The sequence below is a fragment of the Nyctereutes procyonoides genome, unplaced genomic scaffold, assembly GCF_905146905.1.
Source record: "Nyctereutes procyonoides isolate TBG_1078 unplaced genomic scaffold, NYPRO_anot_genome, whole genome shotgun sequence".
Classification (NCBI taxonomy): Eukaryota; Metazoa; Chordata; class Mammalia; order Carnivora; family Canidae; genus Nyctereutes; species Nyctereutes procyonoides.
In genome coordinates, this window is record NW_026575160.1 from 20363055 (window position 1) to 20381423 (window position 18369).

At 41.4% G+C, this 18369-nt stretch overlaps 1 protein-coding gene across 2 annotated transcripts in view; it reads left to right on the plus strand.

Annotated features, from left to right (window-relative positions):
* NPSR1 (neuropeptide S receptor 1) overlaps positions 1-18369 on the plus strand; it is a 140939-nt gene that overhangs the window by 103057 nt on the left and 19513 nt on the right. The window contains exons 4-5 of one of the 2 annotated variants that reach the window (XM_055314749.1): positions 1424-1517; positions 7428-7629. In XM_055314749.1, the coding sequence (XP_055170724.1) occupies positions 1424-1517; positions 7428-7629 (296 nt within the window). The remainder of the gene's footprint in view (positions 1-1423; positions 1518-7427; positions 7630-18369) is intronic. The other variant, XM_055314750.1, reaches the window with a different exon arrangement.

The window sequence follows — 18369 nt, forward strand, 5'->3', positions numbered from 1 at the left end:
CTTGCTTCAAATTTTGAACTTGTGTCAGCCACCTCACTCAACACAGCCAAAGATGGTCAAGATTCTTAAGACCTTCTTACTATGACATTCCACCCTATAGAGTTCTGCCCTTAGGAGCTTTCTTTCCCATCCTCCTTGAATGCCCCCTCCTGAGCTGTTTGTGGCCAGCTATAACAATTTTGAATACTTGAATCATACATAGAAATCCTAGTTTTCTCTAGGAAGATGGTTGTCTAATTTTGGGAGATTAAACTTGGACATCATTCTTCTCTCTATCTACGTAGCACCTTTTAGCAAGAGGAGAATCTCTTCTTATATCCCTCAGGAGAGCTTTCAATCTCTAATCAACCCTCAGAACCTCCTCCCTATGACATCTTCCACAACGTTAGTTCAGGGATGTATTTGTGGTACTATTCTAGAAATAAAAATAATAAAGAACAACAATATAGTTGATTATTATTTGTCTGAGTGAGGGAAAGAACAATAAGGTATAGATTCAGACAAAAGTTATTACCAAAGTCATGGTATTTCTATTTCATTTTAAAAGATATTCAGACACTCACCTTTAGACTTTTGTCTTTGATTTATTCTTCCCTGCTCTGAAATTGACCCAAAGTTTACAAAAAAGAGATATAGCTGGACACTTGGTAGAAATGAGGCTCAAAATTACCTGAAATTTTTCCACCTTGATCATCCTTTCAGAGATATTTCATTTAATTACATTTTGATTATGCTCTTCACACAAGAGATGTTAACCTCTTATATCCCAATTTTCTTCTCTGCAAACTCTACAAATAACACCATACTTAAGATAATTAAAGGGCCTGTGTAAGGTTAATAGACGAGGTAGGAAGGAGGAAGAGGGGACCCAAGGACTGATCCGTAATGAACAGCTCTGCTAGAGAAGTGGAGGAGGAAGTGAGCTCTGAGACTGTCAACGCAGATGATGATGAATGATTCAAAAAAACACATGGGCTCCTGGAAACCAGATCTCTTCCATTGTCTCTCAACAACTCACACTGATAAAAGGCAAATGAACATTTCTTTCTAATTACTCTGGAATATCAGTTGTAGCAGGGAAAATTAGTTTAGCTTTAAAAGTCAGTTACAAACAAATGTACATGCAAATGTCAAGAGAGACTGACCCTGAGATGTGGAGTCCCCAAGAAGCCAAGTGAATGAGTGAGAAGAGTGAGATTAGAAGCTTTCTCACTGGTCACCACTAGCAATGACAAGTCCAGCTCCAAGAACAGCAATCTGCTTCTAGACATAGGTAGTCAGTCATTTCTCTCCATAGCCCAAACTTCATCCCTCCCTGGGTTCAATTCATAGGGCTATAAATAGCACCAAACACTCCTCTTTCCATTGTGTGCATTCTCTCACTTCTATGAAGTCACGTACCTTCTCTTGCTTCTGTCTTCAGGTTGTGCTGCTCTATGCCTCTACCTATGTGCTGGTGTCCCTCAGCATAGACAGATACCATGCCATCGTCTATCCCATGAAGTTCCTGCAAGGAGGTAAGGTGGCTCATTCAAGTGCTATCCTTAAGAAATCATCCTTGGGAGAGGGTAGGGTTGTCTTCACTAATATTATCCTCCCAATTTCTTCTTCTCTACTTTCTTTCTATTTCATGGGTCTGATTGTCAAAAAGATGTAGAAAGCGAAGCAGGATGTCTGGGAAAATGTTGATGGTTCCTATGAATGGTCAAAACTACCAGGGAAGGTAGTTTGCTGGGCCCACTTTGTAGCCATTTACCTTGACCCTAATGCCTCTGGTTTTTTTCCTTTAGAGCTGTGTTGACACATACATCCCTCTCAAGAAATGAATACTCCCACTTCAACTTGCTCATTTTCCAGAAACAAGCACCTTGCCCTCCTTACTCCCAAACCACAGAGATAATTGGAAAGATGTTTTTAATTGATACTAATATTGGAAACAAGGTAAATTCTCCTTGATTCCATGATAGTGAAGAATCCCCGGGAGAAGGAAGCAGATGGGTCGGAGGAAAGGCTGAAACCACACAGCTCACAATACCCACAAACAATGCTACAGTGATATGGGTGAAGCGTTAAGAGTACTTCCTAAATAGATCATGTAAAAACCTAGAACAAGAAGGACTCGAGGAAACCAGCAGGGTAATCTCTGGAGCACAAGGAGGAAGGTCCATCACTACATATTTTCTTTCCCCTCTGTGCTCCTCCTTCTCAGAGGGGCAGCAGAGATGGAGGTCTCTTCTTCTTAGTAGTGGAGGTGGTGGATTTGAAAAGAAAGCGTGGGGTTCCAAGAAGCAATGACTCTTTGGAGGGATGGTGGGTACCTATTACTCTACCCATGGGCAGAGCCCACATCCTCCATGACCCCTGAAAGCAAGTAGGAACCCAGTGTTTAGTGACCTGTACCACACTCTCCCAACCAGCCTGGGAAAACTTATAAAATGAAGAACTAATATGAAATCTTGACTACAAAGATGAGATGCAATCAAATATCACAGAAAATGCGACAAAAGCCAAACTGTGGAAAATAGGTAATACTTCATAATACCATTCTGCAGCATTTACAACTAAGAAGGAAAATTAACAGAACAAGTAGAACTTTAGAATAAGTAGAATTAATGTCATCAGATACTATTGAATATATCAGACAAGAGTGGCACAGATCCTTTGAATGGCAAGTTACCAATATCGAATTAAAATATAAAATGTTCAGCCCTTTGACATAGAAATTCTACTTCTTGATATCTTCTCTGAACAAACACCCACATACATGCATGTATGAGCATGTGTTGTTTATTGTAGCATTGCTTAGAATAGCAGAAACTCCTCCAATGGAGGAATGTAGAAGTTTCAGTAGCTTAAATTTATTGATTGTATACTAGATGCCATTCATGATTATAAGTTCTTTAAGCATGTTAAATACTCTAATTCTGACAACATCTCTGTGAGATAGGTCCTTTTATTATCTGAATCTTATGGCTTGCACAATCACAGTTCAGAGAGTTAAAGTAACTTGTCCAAGATCACACAGCTAGTAGGTGCAGGGGCAAAATTTAAACCCAAGATGGTCTGGCAGTAGCTTAGGTATCTTTGCCTACTGCATATCTTGCCTCTCACTGAGGAGGTGAGAGAGCCATGGACAGTAAAAAAAAAAAAAAAAAAAAAAAGTAATAAATAATTGCTTGCAAGGAAACATACCAACTAGTCCTCACTTCTGGAGATGGGATTTGGACTAGCCATAGTGACCACAGGGACTTACATACAAGAAGGTATACTGATGTGTTGTGTGCAATTAAAACTAGTTTAAAAATAGAATTTACACCTGTTTTTCAGCCTTTTCTAGGGTTGTTTTTGTTTGTCTGTTTTGGGGTGTGTGTGTGTGTGTGTGTGTGTGTGTGTGTGTGTGTGTGTGAAGGTATGTGACTAGCACCAAGTTTTCTGGGCATTTCCATTGTCCCAGTGATTATGATAAAGAAGGAAACAAGGAGTGGGATAAAGGGAAATGGGAGAGACATATTAAGATCTATGCAAAAGTGTGATATACTGATTTATTCATCTATTTATTTATGCCCAGCAGGCCCCACGAAAGAGTCAGTGGAGGCATTCAAAAAAATGCATACACCAGAGTATTTCTAGGTGCAGAAATATGAGTGAAGGGAAATTAAGTAGAAGGAAACGTGTGAGGGGTATCCTGAGACATTTGCCAGGGATAGAGGCTTAGGGAATGAATAGCCAAGGTATATACAGTCAGTTACCCATCTCATCATATTCATTAGGTAAAAACAATAAAATAAATAAAATAAAATAATAAAATAAAATAAAAAACTCTTTAGCTAATGGCAAATATGGCTAGTTCTAGGAGACACTGCAATATTATGAACAGTGTCCTAAATTACAGAAAAGGCAGCAATGAATATTAGTGTTCTTTTAAAGATGGAAAGCAATTTATTTCCTCACTACAAAATTAATAGAGGTCTAGTGTGGGGTACTTGGGAAATAATCATCTCCAATACCTCCGGGGAAAGACAAAAACTTGGAAATAGACATTAGCTATTTCCCTTCCTCTCTGCCCAATCACACTGAAGTCATGGAGGAAAGAGAAATAAAGGAGATGAGCAGCTGGATGGGAGCCAAGGAAAGAAGCCATTCAAACACCAGAACTTCAAGGAATTCCCAGCACACATGGAATAGATGAAGCATGGACACCACATCCCCCAGGAAGTCTGTGTGGTGGTATAGGAGTTTGGTGGCCAGGTGATAGGTGAGAACAGGGAGCTCTATGCTAGGGTCACCTGGTGCTACAGCTCATTGGAATTTAAGGCCATCCATGAGGGGCAGGGCTAGGGGTTTATGTGACTGAACAAGGAGAAGGCCACAGAAAGAAATTCTACACTGGGCAATACAGCTTCTTCCTGGAGAAGGGCTCAGGTGGTAACCACACAAGTCACTAGTGGCCCAGCAGACACAAGTGATGGCAACTAAACCAAAGGAAGGAAAGGGGAAGGAGAGACCACATCTTCCTGATATTTTACTGCTTTTTACCAAAGTGGTAGTTTCCTCAGCTAGCAACTCCACAGAAGTTGGCATTTTAAGGCCCCATAGGATAAATAAATATGAAGATAACTAGGAAAACCTCTCTTAATAATGGGAAATATGTAGTGTGAGATATTAAAGCATAAGATAGAACTTTGATAATTTAAGCAATATGATACTGAAACCTGAATAATGTACGTGAAGCAGATGGCATATCCAATCAGTAGAAAAGAACAAATGACTCAGTCTAGGGTGTTAGTATAGTTGTCTAGCCATTTAAAAAATATTGGAAAAAAATATTGGACTGCCATTTGTCACAGCCAATTACAAAGTAAATGCCACTTGGATTGAAAAAGTAAATATTTTAAACTTGAAAGGGAATGGGGACGGGTAAAACTTTTTTATTTTTGGTGAAGGAAAGCTCTTTCTAGGAATAATACCAAAAGCATAATTAATAAGAGAAATAAATGTAGTTTACATCAAAATTTTAAAACACTTCATACAAATAATAAACATTGCACACATGCTTACACAAAATGACAAATAGAAAATCCTTCTTCTACAGAAGTCTGGCAAAGAGATAAGAGCATACCAATTGAAAAAGAGGACAAAGAACATGAACAGTATTAAAAAACAATGAAAAATGAATGAATGATACATAGAAATGCTCTTTTGACCACTAACCGAAGAACTGCAATATTAGACATGTGGATGTGAAATCTTACTGCTGATATAACAAGAGTAAGAGAAAGAATTCTCTCAGTATTGGGAGAGTATAAGGAAATAGGCATGTCTAAGCACTTCCGGTGGGAGCAGAGGTTGTAGACACTTTTGGAAGAAATTTAATAACATTTGTCAAATCTGTTTCTAAGAGTTTATCCTAAGGAAACAGCACTGTAAAGAGATACATATAAATTATTCATAATAAAATAATTGGAAAATTTTAAATACTTTATAATAGGCTATCGATAAAATGGGAATTTAGTGTAACCACGGAAAAAAATTTTTATCAGTGCTTCTCAAATTACACTTCACACCCTGGCCCAGGAGGACTTATTTTTGTAGACCTGCTCCAGGACAGGACAGGACAGGTATGGAAGCTTCTGGCTGTCACCTAGCCTCAAGGTGAGCTATCTAGGCATCCTGTACTGGACTCAATGTAAAATTATATTTGATGAAAAGCTTTTACTGCCTGAAAGTCTGAATGCCACTTGTATAGATGCAGACATGAAAAGATACCATAAAAAAATTTTTTACAATGACTTCCTTGACATAAAAGATGGAGATTAATTTTTTTTTTCAGAGAAAAAGTCAGGTTGAAAACCAGCATGTATATTATGTTCTCATTTTTATCTGTGTAATCTACGTATTTCGTATGAATGCATCATCAAAATTGGGGCTGGCTAGTTCTGCATGGGGCCCCTATGGACTTCTCCCCTTCTTTTTGCTTATATTTCTCTGCTAGTATTTCTGTAATTATCATGTGTAACTTTTATTATTAAAAACAAAGAAGGGGGGATCCCTGGGTGGCTTCAGTGGTTTGGCACCTGCCTTTGGCCCAGGGCACAATCCTGGAGTCCTGGGATTGAGTCCCACATCGGGCTCCCGGCATGGAGCCTGCTTCTCCCTCTGCCTGTGTCTCTGCCTCTCTCTCTCTCTCTATCATGAATAAATAAATAAATCTTTAAAAAAATAAATAAAAATAAAACAAAGAAGGTGTACATGATGCATGAAAGGGAGAGCGCTAAGACAGAAGTACAGACTTGGGCAAGAACAAATGGAACAGGAAGTCTGCCTTTCTACAGGTGGGAGACACAGGCCATTTTGGAGATAATAGGAGGTGACCCACCTAATACTCAAGCTGCATTTCCTCTGTTCTGTCCCTGAGTATTGAGCCCTGAGCAGTCAGTCATCATGGCAGATGGGCTCAGCAGGCCAGAAGGCCAATAGTCTTGCCACCACTGTGTGTTTGCTGGTCACACACCTGACTGCGGAAAGACCTGAGACTGGGGATCTCCCAGGACAGCCCAGCAGCAGTATGCGAAAAGTAATTCCAGCCATCTGCCCTATGTGTGCTTTGAGGAAACATTTTTCGTACCTTGGTAGAATTAATTCCGAAGCACTGTTTCATATTCTTTTAATCTGATTTTTTCCACGCCCATGCCCTTCCAAAGGTGAATGCATTGTTAACCCATCCAGTGGAATATGAGTGGAGCCCAGGAGCTGAAGATCACCCTTAAAAGTCTGTAGGCTGTAGGACCTACAGAAGGAGAGAAACTTTGTATTTTAACCAATGAAAGAACGAGACCATGCAGGAGGGGTTACTAATGCTGCCAAGGCCTGTAGAAACCCAGTAGGCATCACGTCCCTCTGGTCAAGAAGAAAAATCCTCCAGCCATATATATCACTTGCTCCCTTAAGGCCATCCTGCCCTGTGTTTGTTTCTGCAACCAAACTCCCACTGCTCCCTTCCCATCCCAAACTATCCTCCATTCCTTCAGGAAACCACTCCCTTACAACTTCAATAACATCACAGTAGGTTCCCTCCGCCTCTTGAGACCCCTGGTTCTCCTAATGTCTCTGAAGAGGATGCTTCTCAGCCTTCCTTCTGGGAACTTTAGGGCCTGGGGCTGGTAGAGACATTTTCTTATTTCCCTGAACCCTTCTAATCCACTTCTCCTCCATTACTGCCTGGACACTGATCTGTTCCTTTGACACTTATGCTACCAAACTAGATTACATTCTACAGTGTTCCCTCTCTGACCACCCGGCCATGCCTCTCAACCAGTGAAGATATGGACCTGTTCTTTGTCTCTCACTTACTTTCCATACTGTCCCCATCTTGAGTGACTCTGATGTCTACATGGACAAACCATCCAACTTCTCTTTCCTTTGAGCAGAAAAGCAAGCCAAGGTCCTCGTCATGATTGCCTGGAGCCTATCTTTCCTCTTCTCCATTCCCACCCTCATCATATTTGGGAAAAGGAAACTCCCCAACGGCGAAGTTCAGTGCTGGGCACTATGGCCCGATGATTCCTACTGGACCCCGTACATGACCATTGTGGCCTTCCTGGTGTACTTCATCCCTCTGACAATCATCAGGTAAGAGGCCAGCAGGCCAGACCCACACAGAGGCTTTCCTGATTCGCCAGCTCCTGCTCTCCTCTCCTACAGGTCATTCATTGTTCTTGTGTCCTTGAAGGAAGGGGCCAGACCACAAGATTTCATGTAAAGCTACTATGTGTTAAGCCCAACTTCTCCAAAGTAGAGTAAGGAGGAGGGAACTGATATTTTCTGAGTATGTATCATGGAGCAGGCATTTTGCTTGTGGCTAACAATTATCCCATTAACCACATTATAGCTCTATGAAACCACTACTGTTGCCCCTGTTTTCTGTAAGGTAAACCTCGGGTTCAGAGATGCTAAGTAACCTGCCCAACATCACACACAGGATTTAAACACGGGTCTTTCTGAATTCATACCCTGTTCTTTCTCCTAGTGCATGTAGTCTTTCAAATGTAAGACATAGTACCAGTTTCAGAGATCTTCTATTATAATTGAAAAGATAGGCAAAACTGAGAATAAAAGGCAAAACACACACAGAAAATTATGCTAGGAAGTGTGTGCAGTGAGGTCAGGTAATGGCAGGGGACACTTCTTGGAAGCAACTGTTGAAGGAGGGAAGAATTCAGATAGGAGAATGGAAAGGTGGGAAGGGAGCAGGTGTCCTGGTGACTGGGGGTCAGAGGAAGTATGGGAACAGGGAAAGGACAGGCAGGCAATGTCAGTGGATAGGAAAGAAGTTGGTAGTTAGCTTTTTCTGGTGGGGTGAGCCTCGATTATAAAGGCCTTAACAGCCAAGCCATAGGATCTCCCTTTGCCCTGCGGCCAATGGTGGCCACAGATGGTCTTCCAGCAGAGAAAACCACAACTGCCTGGAAAGACAGGGGCCCACTTGTCATGCGGCAGGATCACCTCTGACTGTGACTCTGCGTGGGTGGATGGGATGGGGGATTGAGGGACACACCGGCATGTCAAGGGCTTGCACGGCCAAGTTGATCCTGCATCTTTTGAGTGCCCTCAAGCCGGCCATGGTGTGTCCCATAATTTGTCCTGGACGAAGGAAGATCAGCCTTTGGTTTCAGAGAGCATAAATAATACTGTGATAGAAATCTTTGTACTTAAATTTATTCATGAGTCTCTGATTATTCCTTCAGAATTCATTCTACTGGAATTGCTAGATCAAAGATGATGCTCATTTTAAAACTTTTGATGCATATTCATAAACTGCCCTCCAGAAAAGGTGTATTCCTGCCAACAGCAAAAAAAAAAAAAAAAAAAAAAAAAAAAAAAAAAAAAAAAAAAAAAAAGAGCCCTGAGTTTTCTTCTCCTGACCCAGTGGAAGGCAGTATCATTTCTTTATTAAATCTTTGCCAAACATAGGCATTTCAAAAAATATCTCATTGTTTTAATATGCATGTCTTGGATTAAGCGTTAAGGGTATTAAATACTTTTCAAGTTTTTTTTTCCCCCGACACAATGGGAATCCCATGTTCCTGCTCTTTGCTCAGCTTTAGTCTCATAAAACACCATAGCTGGAAAAAAGTTATCCATCATGTAGTCCAGCCGCTGAATTTTTCACAAAAGTAGGCTTAGGGTTAAAAGAAGCAAAATGACTTGCTCTCCATCAGAGGTGGAGCTGGGCCAGAGAGGGATCCCACAGCCAGCCCAGCAGCCTTGCTGAGATGGGAGATTGTCAGTCATCTCTGCTGAATTGACAAACTGACGTCTGCATTATTTCAACGTACTGCCTCCTCACCACCAAGTTACATTTGGGAGGAATCCTAGAGGAAAGATGAAGATTATTTAGACAACCAGTCAAAGGGAAGTCGCAGCATCATTGGAAGGGGCATGTGGGGGAGGAGGGCAGCTAGTGGCAAGGGGTGAGCATCTGGGAGGAAGTGGCTCCTGACGTCCATCACAGGCAACCAACGCATCGATTTCAGTGGGCAGTGTGTGTCCTTGTTCTCTCCTGATTGATTTTCCATCAGCCTGTGAAATCAGTCCAAACCCCTGCTCAGCAGAGTGAATAGAGTTTGTGAACCACATGGCTCCCAATGTGCTGTCTGGCCAGATCCATCATGTGGCTCTTTGCCTGTCCATATTCCTCCCCCATTAATTCAAGCTGCTTCTTCCCATTAGGACCTCTCAGACTTGCCTACAGCCCACCTTGGGTGTGCTCATAGTGCCCTTGGGAAAAGCAGAGTATAATATGATAATGAAAGGGATTCAAAAGCGAGTTGCACTTAGCCTTCATCGAAGTACAGCCTCCTTGACTCCTGCCCAGTGCTCCTTGCTCCCAGCTGTGGTAGAATGAGGAAGATTCAGTGACCTCCTCCCGACCACAAGCTTCCCTGAAGTGATTCTTATCTGCTCACTTATGACCTTCACTCTTCTGTGGTCAGGCTCCTCCTGTCGAAGAGCTTCTCTCTGGGGAATATGGCATCCTACACCCCTCTCGGCTCCTCCTCTCTCTTGATCCAAGACCAGGCCCAGATGGAATCTTGTGAAGAATTTGTTTTCCAACTAGTTCCTGGGATAACTTGCTACTGTTTGATACCTCTCAGAGTTAAGGTTCATCATTTCCTTCTTAACCACATTTTGGACTCTTGAACTTGATTCTGTTTCTGATAGTTCTTTTCGGTAAAGTAAACTCTTAATCCCAAGCTTAAGTAGACAAAAGAAAGCAACTCAAATTAGGTGTTCATTCACTCTGTTAACTGCGCTTCCTGTTTCATTGTTCTTCAGGCATGATTATACATATATCATTACCAAATTGATAGGCAAAAAATTCACATAGTTGTTTTAATTTGTATTTTTTAAAGATTTTATTTATTTATTCATGAGAGAGAGAGAGAAAGGCAGAGACACAGGCAGAGGGAGAAGCAGGCTCCATGCAGGGATCCTGATGTGGGACTTGATCTTGGGACCCCAGGGCTGAAGGCAGGGGCTAAACCACTAAGCCACCCAGGGATCCCTTAATTTGTATTTTTTTAAGACTTTATTTATTTATTTGAGAGAGAGAGAGAAGATGAACCAGGGGGAGGGGCAAAAGGAGAGAAAGAAGCAGACTCCTTGATGAGGAGGGAGCTGGACGTGGGGCTTGATCCCAGGACCCTGGGATCATGACCTGAGCCGAAGGCAGACTGAGCCACCCAGGTGCCCCTGTATTTTTTTCATTACAGATGAGATAGAAAAAATTTAAGTTATACATTATCATTTTTGTTTTTTTTAAAAATTACTTACTCATATTCTTTTACCCATTTTTCGCAATTTTGTTTTCTCTCTTCTTTATTTTTAAAGATACTCTTTAATAATAAATATTTTCTGTTTTTGTATATTGATGCTATTTCCCTAGTTTGTCATTTGCCTTCTTGTTTTGAATATGGTTTTATTTTGCTTTCAGTTGATAAGACTGACATAATTGTGAAAAGGGGAGACAGCACGAATACCAAAAATTAGAAAGGAGAAAGCCAAGTTGTTTATAGAGTTAAAAGAATCATAGGAAAGTACTATGCAAAACTTATTATTATTATTATATAAATGCATGTGGAAATGTGAATGAAATGTATACGGCTTCTCTATAATACACAGACCTTTCACATTGCAGTGTATTCACATCTACTCACGCTTTCCTTTACATTGTTGCCTCCTTCCATTTCTCTCCTTGGAAATTGCTCCTTGCACATACTTTACTATGATTTAACTTTTTAATAATTTATTATTTCAGTTATTTGAAAATAATTTCAGTGTTGGGAGTACATTAAAAATATCACTTTAAAAATATATTGATTTATTTTAGAGAGAGAATGAGCAGGAGGGGTAGAGGGAAAGGGAGAAAAAACTCCCAAGCTTTAAAAAACATATTTGATTTGGGGTGCCTAGGTGGTTCAGGCCATTAAGCATCCTATTGATGGTCTGGCTGAGGTCATGATCTCAGGGTCCTAGGATGGAGCCCTGATATGGCTCCACACTCAGTGCAGACTCTGCTTGGAATTCTCTCTCCCTCTCCCTTTTCCATTCATGCTCTATCTCTTTCTCTCTCTAAAATAAATAAATCTTTTTTTATTTGATTTGCCAAATGTCCCAATACCATTTACTTTCGATGTTATTTATGAATTAGAGATCTAACTTAAATTTATTTTTGTAATGCCAAGTCATTTGTCCCAACACCACTTACTGAATACTGAATAATCCACTTTTTCTACATGGTATGAAATGGTAATTCCATCATATGCACATTTACATTAGAAGTATTCTCATTGTTTCTGAACTTGTTAATCTCTTCATTTTGTTATTTTCTTTTTTCTCTTTTTGTAAAGATTTATTAAGATCTTAAGATTTAAGATTAAATCTTAAAATTTAAGAATAAAGATTTATTTATTCATAAGAGACATAGAGAGAGAGAGGCAAAGATATAGGCAGAGGGAGAGGCAGGCTCCCTGTGGGGATCCCGATGCAGGACTCGATCCCGGGATCCCAGGATCATGACCTGAGCCAAAGGCAGAGGCTCAACCATTGAGCCACCCAGGCGCCCCCTCTTTTTTCTCTATCTTGAGAGATATTCTCTATACAATAAACTTTTTCCTTTTTTATATGATGGAAATATGTCCCTAGTTTGTCATTTGCTTCTTCATTTTGCACATGGTTTTATTTTCAGTTGATAGTAATTGTCATAATTAAGAAAGGAGAGAATACACAAGGAACTAAGTTAGTGGCTTTCTTCCCGCTAATACTACATTGTTTTAATTACTGTAGCTTTACATCGTTTAATATCTGTTAAGACAGATGTCTTGACTTTCTCAAAGGGGCCCTGGCTATTCCTGGAAGGCTACTGATGCTCACCCCTGCATACACCACTCCAGTCATAACAAACAGGGACGCCCCTCACTCCTCTCACCCTTCTGCCTTTGTGCACATCCTTCCTCAGAACTGAACACTCCTCCACACTCTCCCTGCCTTGCTGCCTTGTTTCTGGCAACCCAGTTCATGTTCTTGGTGTCTCACTCTACATACTGACTCCACATGGACCACACTGCCAGTCCTCGGCCAAGCAGTACCTCAGGTGTTCACCCATAGCCTCCCACCTCAGCTCGTCCGGGCCACCATGAAGGCTTCATGGGAGTGGAATCACCTGCTTGTGTGGCTGCAGCTCTTGAGTATAGAGCTTCGTGCCTTCATTTCTGGGTTCCAAATCTAGTACATGATACTCACTTTGTAAATGTTAGGCTGAATGAACAATGCAGACCTGAGCAATAAACCACAGGACAGAGGTGCCACCGGGTCTCTCACACCCCTGATATGGACATTTCTGGCTCTTTAGTGCCTAGATCAGTTTCTGGTATATGGTGAATCCACCCTAAATATATGTGTAAGGACAGAAGGAAGGAAGAAAGTAAAGAAGAGAGAGAGGAAGAAAGGCAGAGAGGGAGGAAAGGAGAGAGGAAGGAAGAGTTGTATTGTCTGCGGCAAACCCTCATGAGAGCCATGAAGGAATAAAGATTTAGCTCTTCTGTCATTAATTAAATCAGGCTCCCTGGATTTGAAACCATAGTGACTGACAATAAAGGCAATATATTGTTTTTCTGGGTCAACACAACTCCTGTTATTTCAAAATTTACTTGACATGACTGTCTAACTGTTGCTAGGAAGGTTATTAGCCGCTGGTGTAATTGCTTTACTTTAGCCATGGTTATTTTCTTGTGACTTAATTGATTTCCTATTCTTCTATCATTTTTATCTTTGCGACATAAAGATAGAAGCATAAAAGATCCATGACCAACAATTGCAAAGGAATAAGTGGGAAAAAAGCACATTTGTCATGGAGCACTGACTCCTGTTACATGGCGGGGAAAAAAATCCATTTATTTTGCTTGGAGAATAGAGATCAGACTGTGGGAAAGTCCCAGGCTAAGGTTGGTACAGCCCAGTGGAGTTCAAGACCATGGTGGGTAAAAGGACCCCGGGAGTCTGAACAGTACTGTCCCTGGGCAGGAGGTCCAAGGTCAAGGAGAATGACCCATCTATTAGTGAAGGAAATGACATATATAAGGTGTTACCTGAGGGTGGCAAGAGAGATCTTTTGAAAAGCCGTTGTCACTAATTCACTAGGTTAGGGTAGATGTTTGTGTTTGGATTTCCAATACCCACCCCACAATAAGCCACTCAGGGCAGCCCTTCCCCTCAATGCGGGAATGGTTTGGGAATGACCACATGACCAATTCTAGCCAATGAGATGTGAGGGAATGTCTTCGGAAGAGCCTTTGGAAAAGATTTCCCCATTCACAGAAAACAAGTCCAGGAGAGGACGCCTTCCCATCTTCTGGACACTGTTGTCTGGATTGACACCCGGAACTGCGCAGTCTGACTCAGGGAGACACCTGCACTGAAAAGAAAAGAGGAACGGATGAAAAGAATGCAGATTTCTGAAGTTCAGCTTTGACCCTTTGAAGTTGCAATTATGGGAGATAAGAAATATTCTCATCGCTTAGAACAATTTGAGTTGGGTGTTTTCTGTAACTTGCTACACAAAGTATCCTAATTGATACCCAACTGCCTGTACTTGCTGTTTCCAGACATCAGTGAATTCATCTGAACTCCTGAAGTCATCAGAGTGAGCTCTTCTTCTGGGACCATGAGGAAGTCTCAGTTATTTCAGTGGTACCCAGCGAGTTAGTAAAGGCATCCTTTGATCCTCTCTGTCCTGGAAGCCCATTAAACATGGTGCCAATGGAATGTGTATATCAGGACTCTCATATTTTTCTGAGTTTCTTAAGTATCAAGCTGTTTCTACATTCTCCCCCAAAGTTAGTTCTGCCTTCATGTCTCCCAAAGCCCAACTACATACAGAGATACTGATGAGTCCCTGACCCCTTGCCTCTCCCCACGTATTCATTATTTCTAGAAATATCCGTAGGGCACCCACCATCTGCCATACCCTATATCTGGTAAGGGGGACACAGAAATGACAAGATACACATGTTGTCTGAATTTAAGACTTTCTGTGTAACAGAGAAGGCAGCCAATTAAAAAGGGAGTTCTAACACTGTGATGAGTACTGTGGGAGGGTAAATAGAGGGCTCTAGGGTACCCACAGCAGGGATGCTAACCTGGTCTAGGAATCAAAGAAGACATTCAGAAAATAACTAGAGCTATCTATAGCATAGGTAACCCAGCACATTCCTTTGAGGAGCCTTAGCAAGTCAGTTAACAGCCCTTGAAGTCAGAGGACCCAGAGTATGGTTCCATCTTCTAGCTGTGTGAACTCAGACAAGTCACTGAATCTCTCAAAACTGAAATCTGACCCCCAGAACAAGTCAGGGCCCCTCTCATATACTCACTCTACATTTTATCTTCTTAGAATTTTTCTCTTTTGTAATGATATATTACTGTGTCCTCATTTCATTATTATCTATCTCCACAAATACAATGTAAACTCCAGGAGGGCTAGGACTCTGTATTTTTCTGCCACAGTATCCAAATGGCTCAACAGGTGCCTGGGACAGAGTAAGTCCTCAAATACATATAGTCAAATGAATTAATTAATAATGAAGGAGAGAGAACTTTTGACTAGGGAGTATTCTTAATGCCCCTGCTAGGAGAAGAGAAAAAAGAGCCTTGTCCAGTGAAGCCCCAACAAGGTCAAGCATAGAGAAGATAGGTAGGGCAGTTGGTGCTCAGTACCTTGAGCTGAGTCCTGCAGGGGTGAAGTACTGATAGTCTGAGTGAAATGCTGTCTGTTGTGTCTCAGAGGAAGAGCAAAAGTTTTGTTCTGTTTCCTGGACACCTCTTACACATAATACAGAACCAGGACTGAGGAACCAGATTCAGACATCCTCCTAAGGTGGTCCTGCAAAGTCTTTCTCTGGCTTGGATTCTCACTCTACCCCCATCATGAGCTGCCTCTCTAAAGGAAACGAAAGAAAATGGGTCTGTGCCTGGATAGTCTTCCATAAAATCAATAACTCAGTCAGCCAGTTACAGATAAGATATACTTTCTTCAATCTGGGTGATCTTTCAGTTTTTATATTTCAAAGAAGCCTGAAGAAAAGCTGCATTTGTTGAGAGAATGAAAGTAGATTGAAGACATAAAAGAAGTTGAACCAGAAGAGTGGAGATGCTATTCTTCTGCTCTGTTTCTGAGAATGGGCTATTTATGGGTCTGCTAATCTTTAGGACATGACTACCATAGACAAGACTCAATGTGACCAGTATTATGCCAGCATGGAAGCCCCAAGGAGGAGGGGGTGGTGGCTGATTACCATCGAGGAACAGGGACAGCTCAGAAAGGTCTCATAGCTAAGTGATATATGAAGAATGGGTTTAAAAATGCATTTCGACGAGAGAGCAAAGTGGGCACAGAGAGATGGAAGGCACTGGAACTCAGATTCACCCAAAGTCAACTGCATATGAAGTATGAAGTCATGGTTAGTTTTGTCAACCTGTTCCTGTTGGCCACTCTTGTCGATGATATGGAGAAAGGTCATTGAGAGACGGTGGAGGGGAGGGAAGCAGGATGATGATAGTAAAGGTGAGGAATGCAGAGGCAGGTTTGGGGAGACTTTGAATATCCTGCATAAGAGACTGGATATCATCTTGTAGGAAAGTGGAGACACTGGGGGCGGGGGGTAAGCCAGAGAATGAGAGAAAAAGGAACAAATCACAGAGACATTTTGAAGGGACAGACCACAGAACTTGCTGATGAAAGAAACAAGGAAGAAGAAGGAGACAAATACAATTCAGAGATTTCTCTTATGCATGACTGCTTCACTCTGAGCAATGACCTGATTTGGGTAATAAAGGGGTACCCCACTTATAAAGGAGTTGCTTTCCACCTGCCCTATGGGTCCCAAGGAGATGAGGCAGGGAGATTAGTCCCAAACCCCTAACACGTAAGGCCATCCTTAATTTTCCATTGTGTATATGGCTGATGGCCAATAAATATTTGAATTATTGATTGATTTAGCACTAGGGTTGCTATTGTAATACATAATCAATGTTTCGTGGTGGTTGTAACCTTTCCTTGCATTTCATTTATCTGGGGAATAAGTTTCCCTGCTATAACACATGTCCAGCTTAAGGTAAAGAATAGACTCACAAGCAGTTTTTTCCTCATTTCTTCTTTAATGTAGACATACAAATTCCAGAAAAATCCCTGGACAGGTATATGAAAAAGAGTGGGGATATTCCAAAAAGGCCCAAAGCTCACCTGGATCACTCAGAGGGGTTCACAAAGCAAGAATGGGAAAAGCAAGAATGAGCAGAAGGTTTTTAACAGTCATTAATTAAGTTATATGCTAAAGATCATTAAAAACAATTAGTGCTTTGTCAGCCACTGCAGACCGGAGCTCTGATTTTGTCTTAGCCAGTAAATCTCTAGAGGGGAGTTTGTGCCATTCTAAAGTGAAGCAATGCTTTGTCCCAAAGTTTTTAGTTGAGGTTCTAAATATATTAGAAGCACCAAATAAGTAATTAAAAAAGAGTATACATTTTTTTGTGTTTGTCAAAAGAGACAAAATGTGCCAATGCTTTTGAGTCATTAACATTTTGTTTTCCTGTTAGGTATGGATTATATTATGCTACAGGAGGTGTGATATTATGGAAACATGGGAAAGAGGGAGAGGAAAGAAAATGGCATTTATTGAGTCTCTGCTAATTTCCCAGTGCTGTGCTTGGCATCTTCAATGTTGTCACAATTGATCCCAAAAAACTCATAAGACGTTTGTGTTATTAACTCCACTTTAGTGTCAACAGAGGCCCAGTGCCTTAGTCTGTTCTGGTTTCTATAACAAAATACTACAGACGAGGCAATCTATAAACAACAGAACTTTAGTTCTCACAGTGCTGGAGGCTGGAAGTTCAAGATCAGGGCGCCAGCATGGTCAGATGGTGGTGACAGCCTTCTTCTGGGCAGCGGACTTCCCCTTGTGTCTTCACCAGGCGGGAGAGGCTGCTGAGCTTTGTGGGGTGTCTTTTGTAAGAGCACTAATCCCATTCATGAAGGCTACACCCTCAGGACCTAAGCGCCTCCTAGGCTCCACCTCCTACTACTATCATCTCAGTCATTAAGATTTCAAGATATAAACTTAGGGGTGGAGATACAGACATTAAGCCTGTATCATTTAGTGTATTGCTTATCTATTGCTGGCTAACAAACTATCGTGAACCCAGTAACTTAAAACAACAGAGGTTTATTACCTCCAGTTGCTGGGGGGTCACAAATCTAGACATGGCTTAACTGGGCAAGGCTTTTACTCTGCTTAAGCAAGTCAGCCATCAGGGTGTCTGTCTGCCAGGGCTGGGGGATATCAGAGGTTCAACTGGGGAAGGGTCTTATTTCAGGTTCCCATTGAGTTCTTGACAGAATTAATTCTCTGGAGCTATAGGACTCATGGCAGCAACAGAGAGAGATGCTAGCAAGACAGGCACTACAGTCTTACATGATCACAGACATTTATCACCTTCAGCCCAATGCATGGATCAGAAGTAAGTCACAAATCCCAACACACTCAAGGGGAGGGGATCTCACAAAGGCATGGACATGAGAGGCAAGAATCACTACATTCTAGAGTGATTCACATTAAAGAGTGTCTAGGGTCAAGTCATACAACCTGCAAGTAGAAGAGCTGGTTACAAATATAAACCTCTCTGACCCCAAACCCTGAGTTTGGATTCTAATCTCAGCTATACTTCTAACCACCTGAGTTATCTTGGAGAAACCATTTCACTTTGCCAGGTCCTAGCCTCCTCAGTTAAAAAAGAAGTAGCTGTAATCTGCTGTAA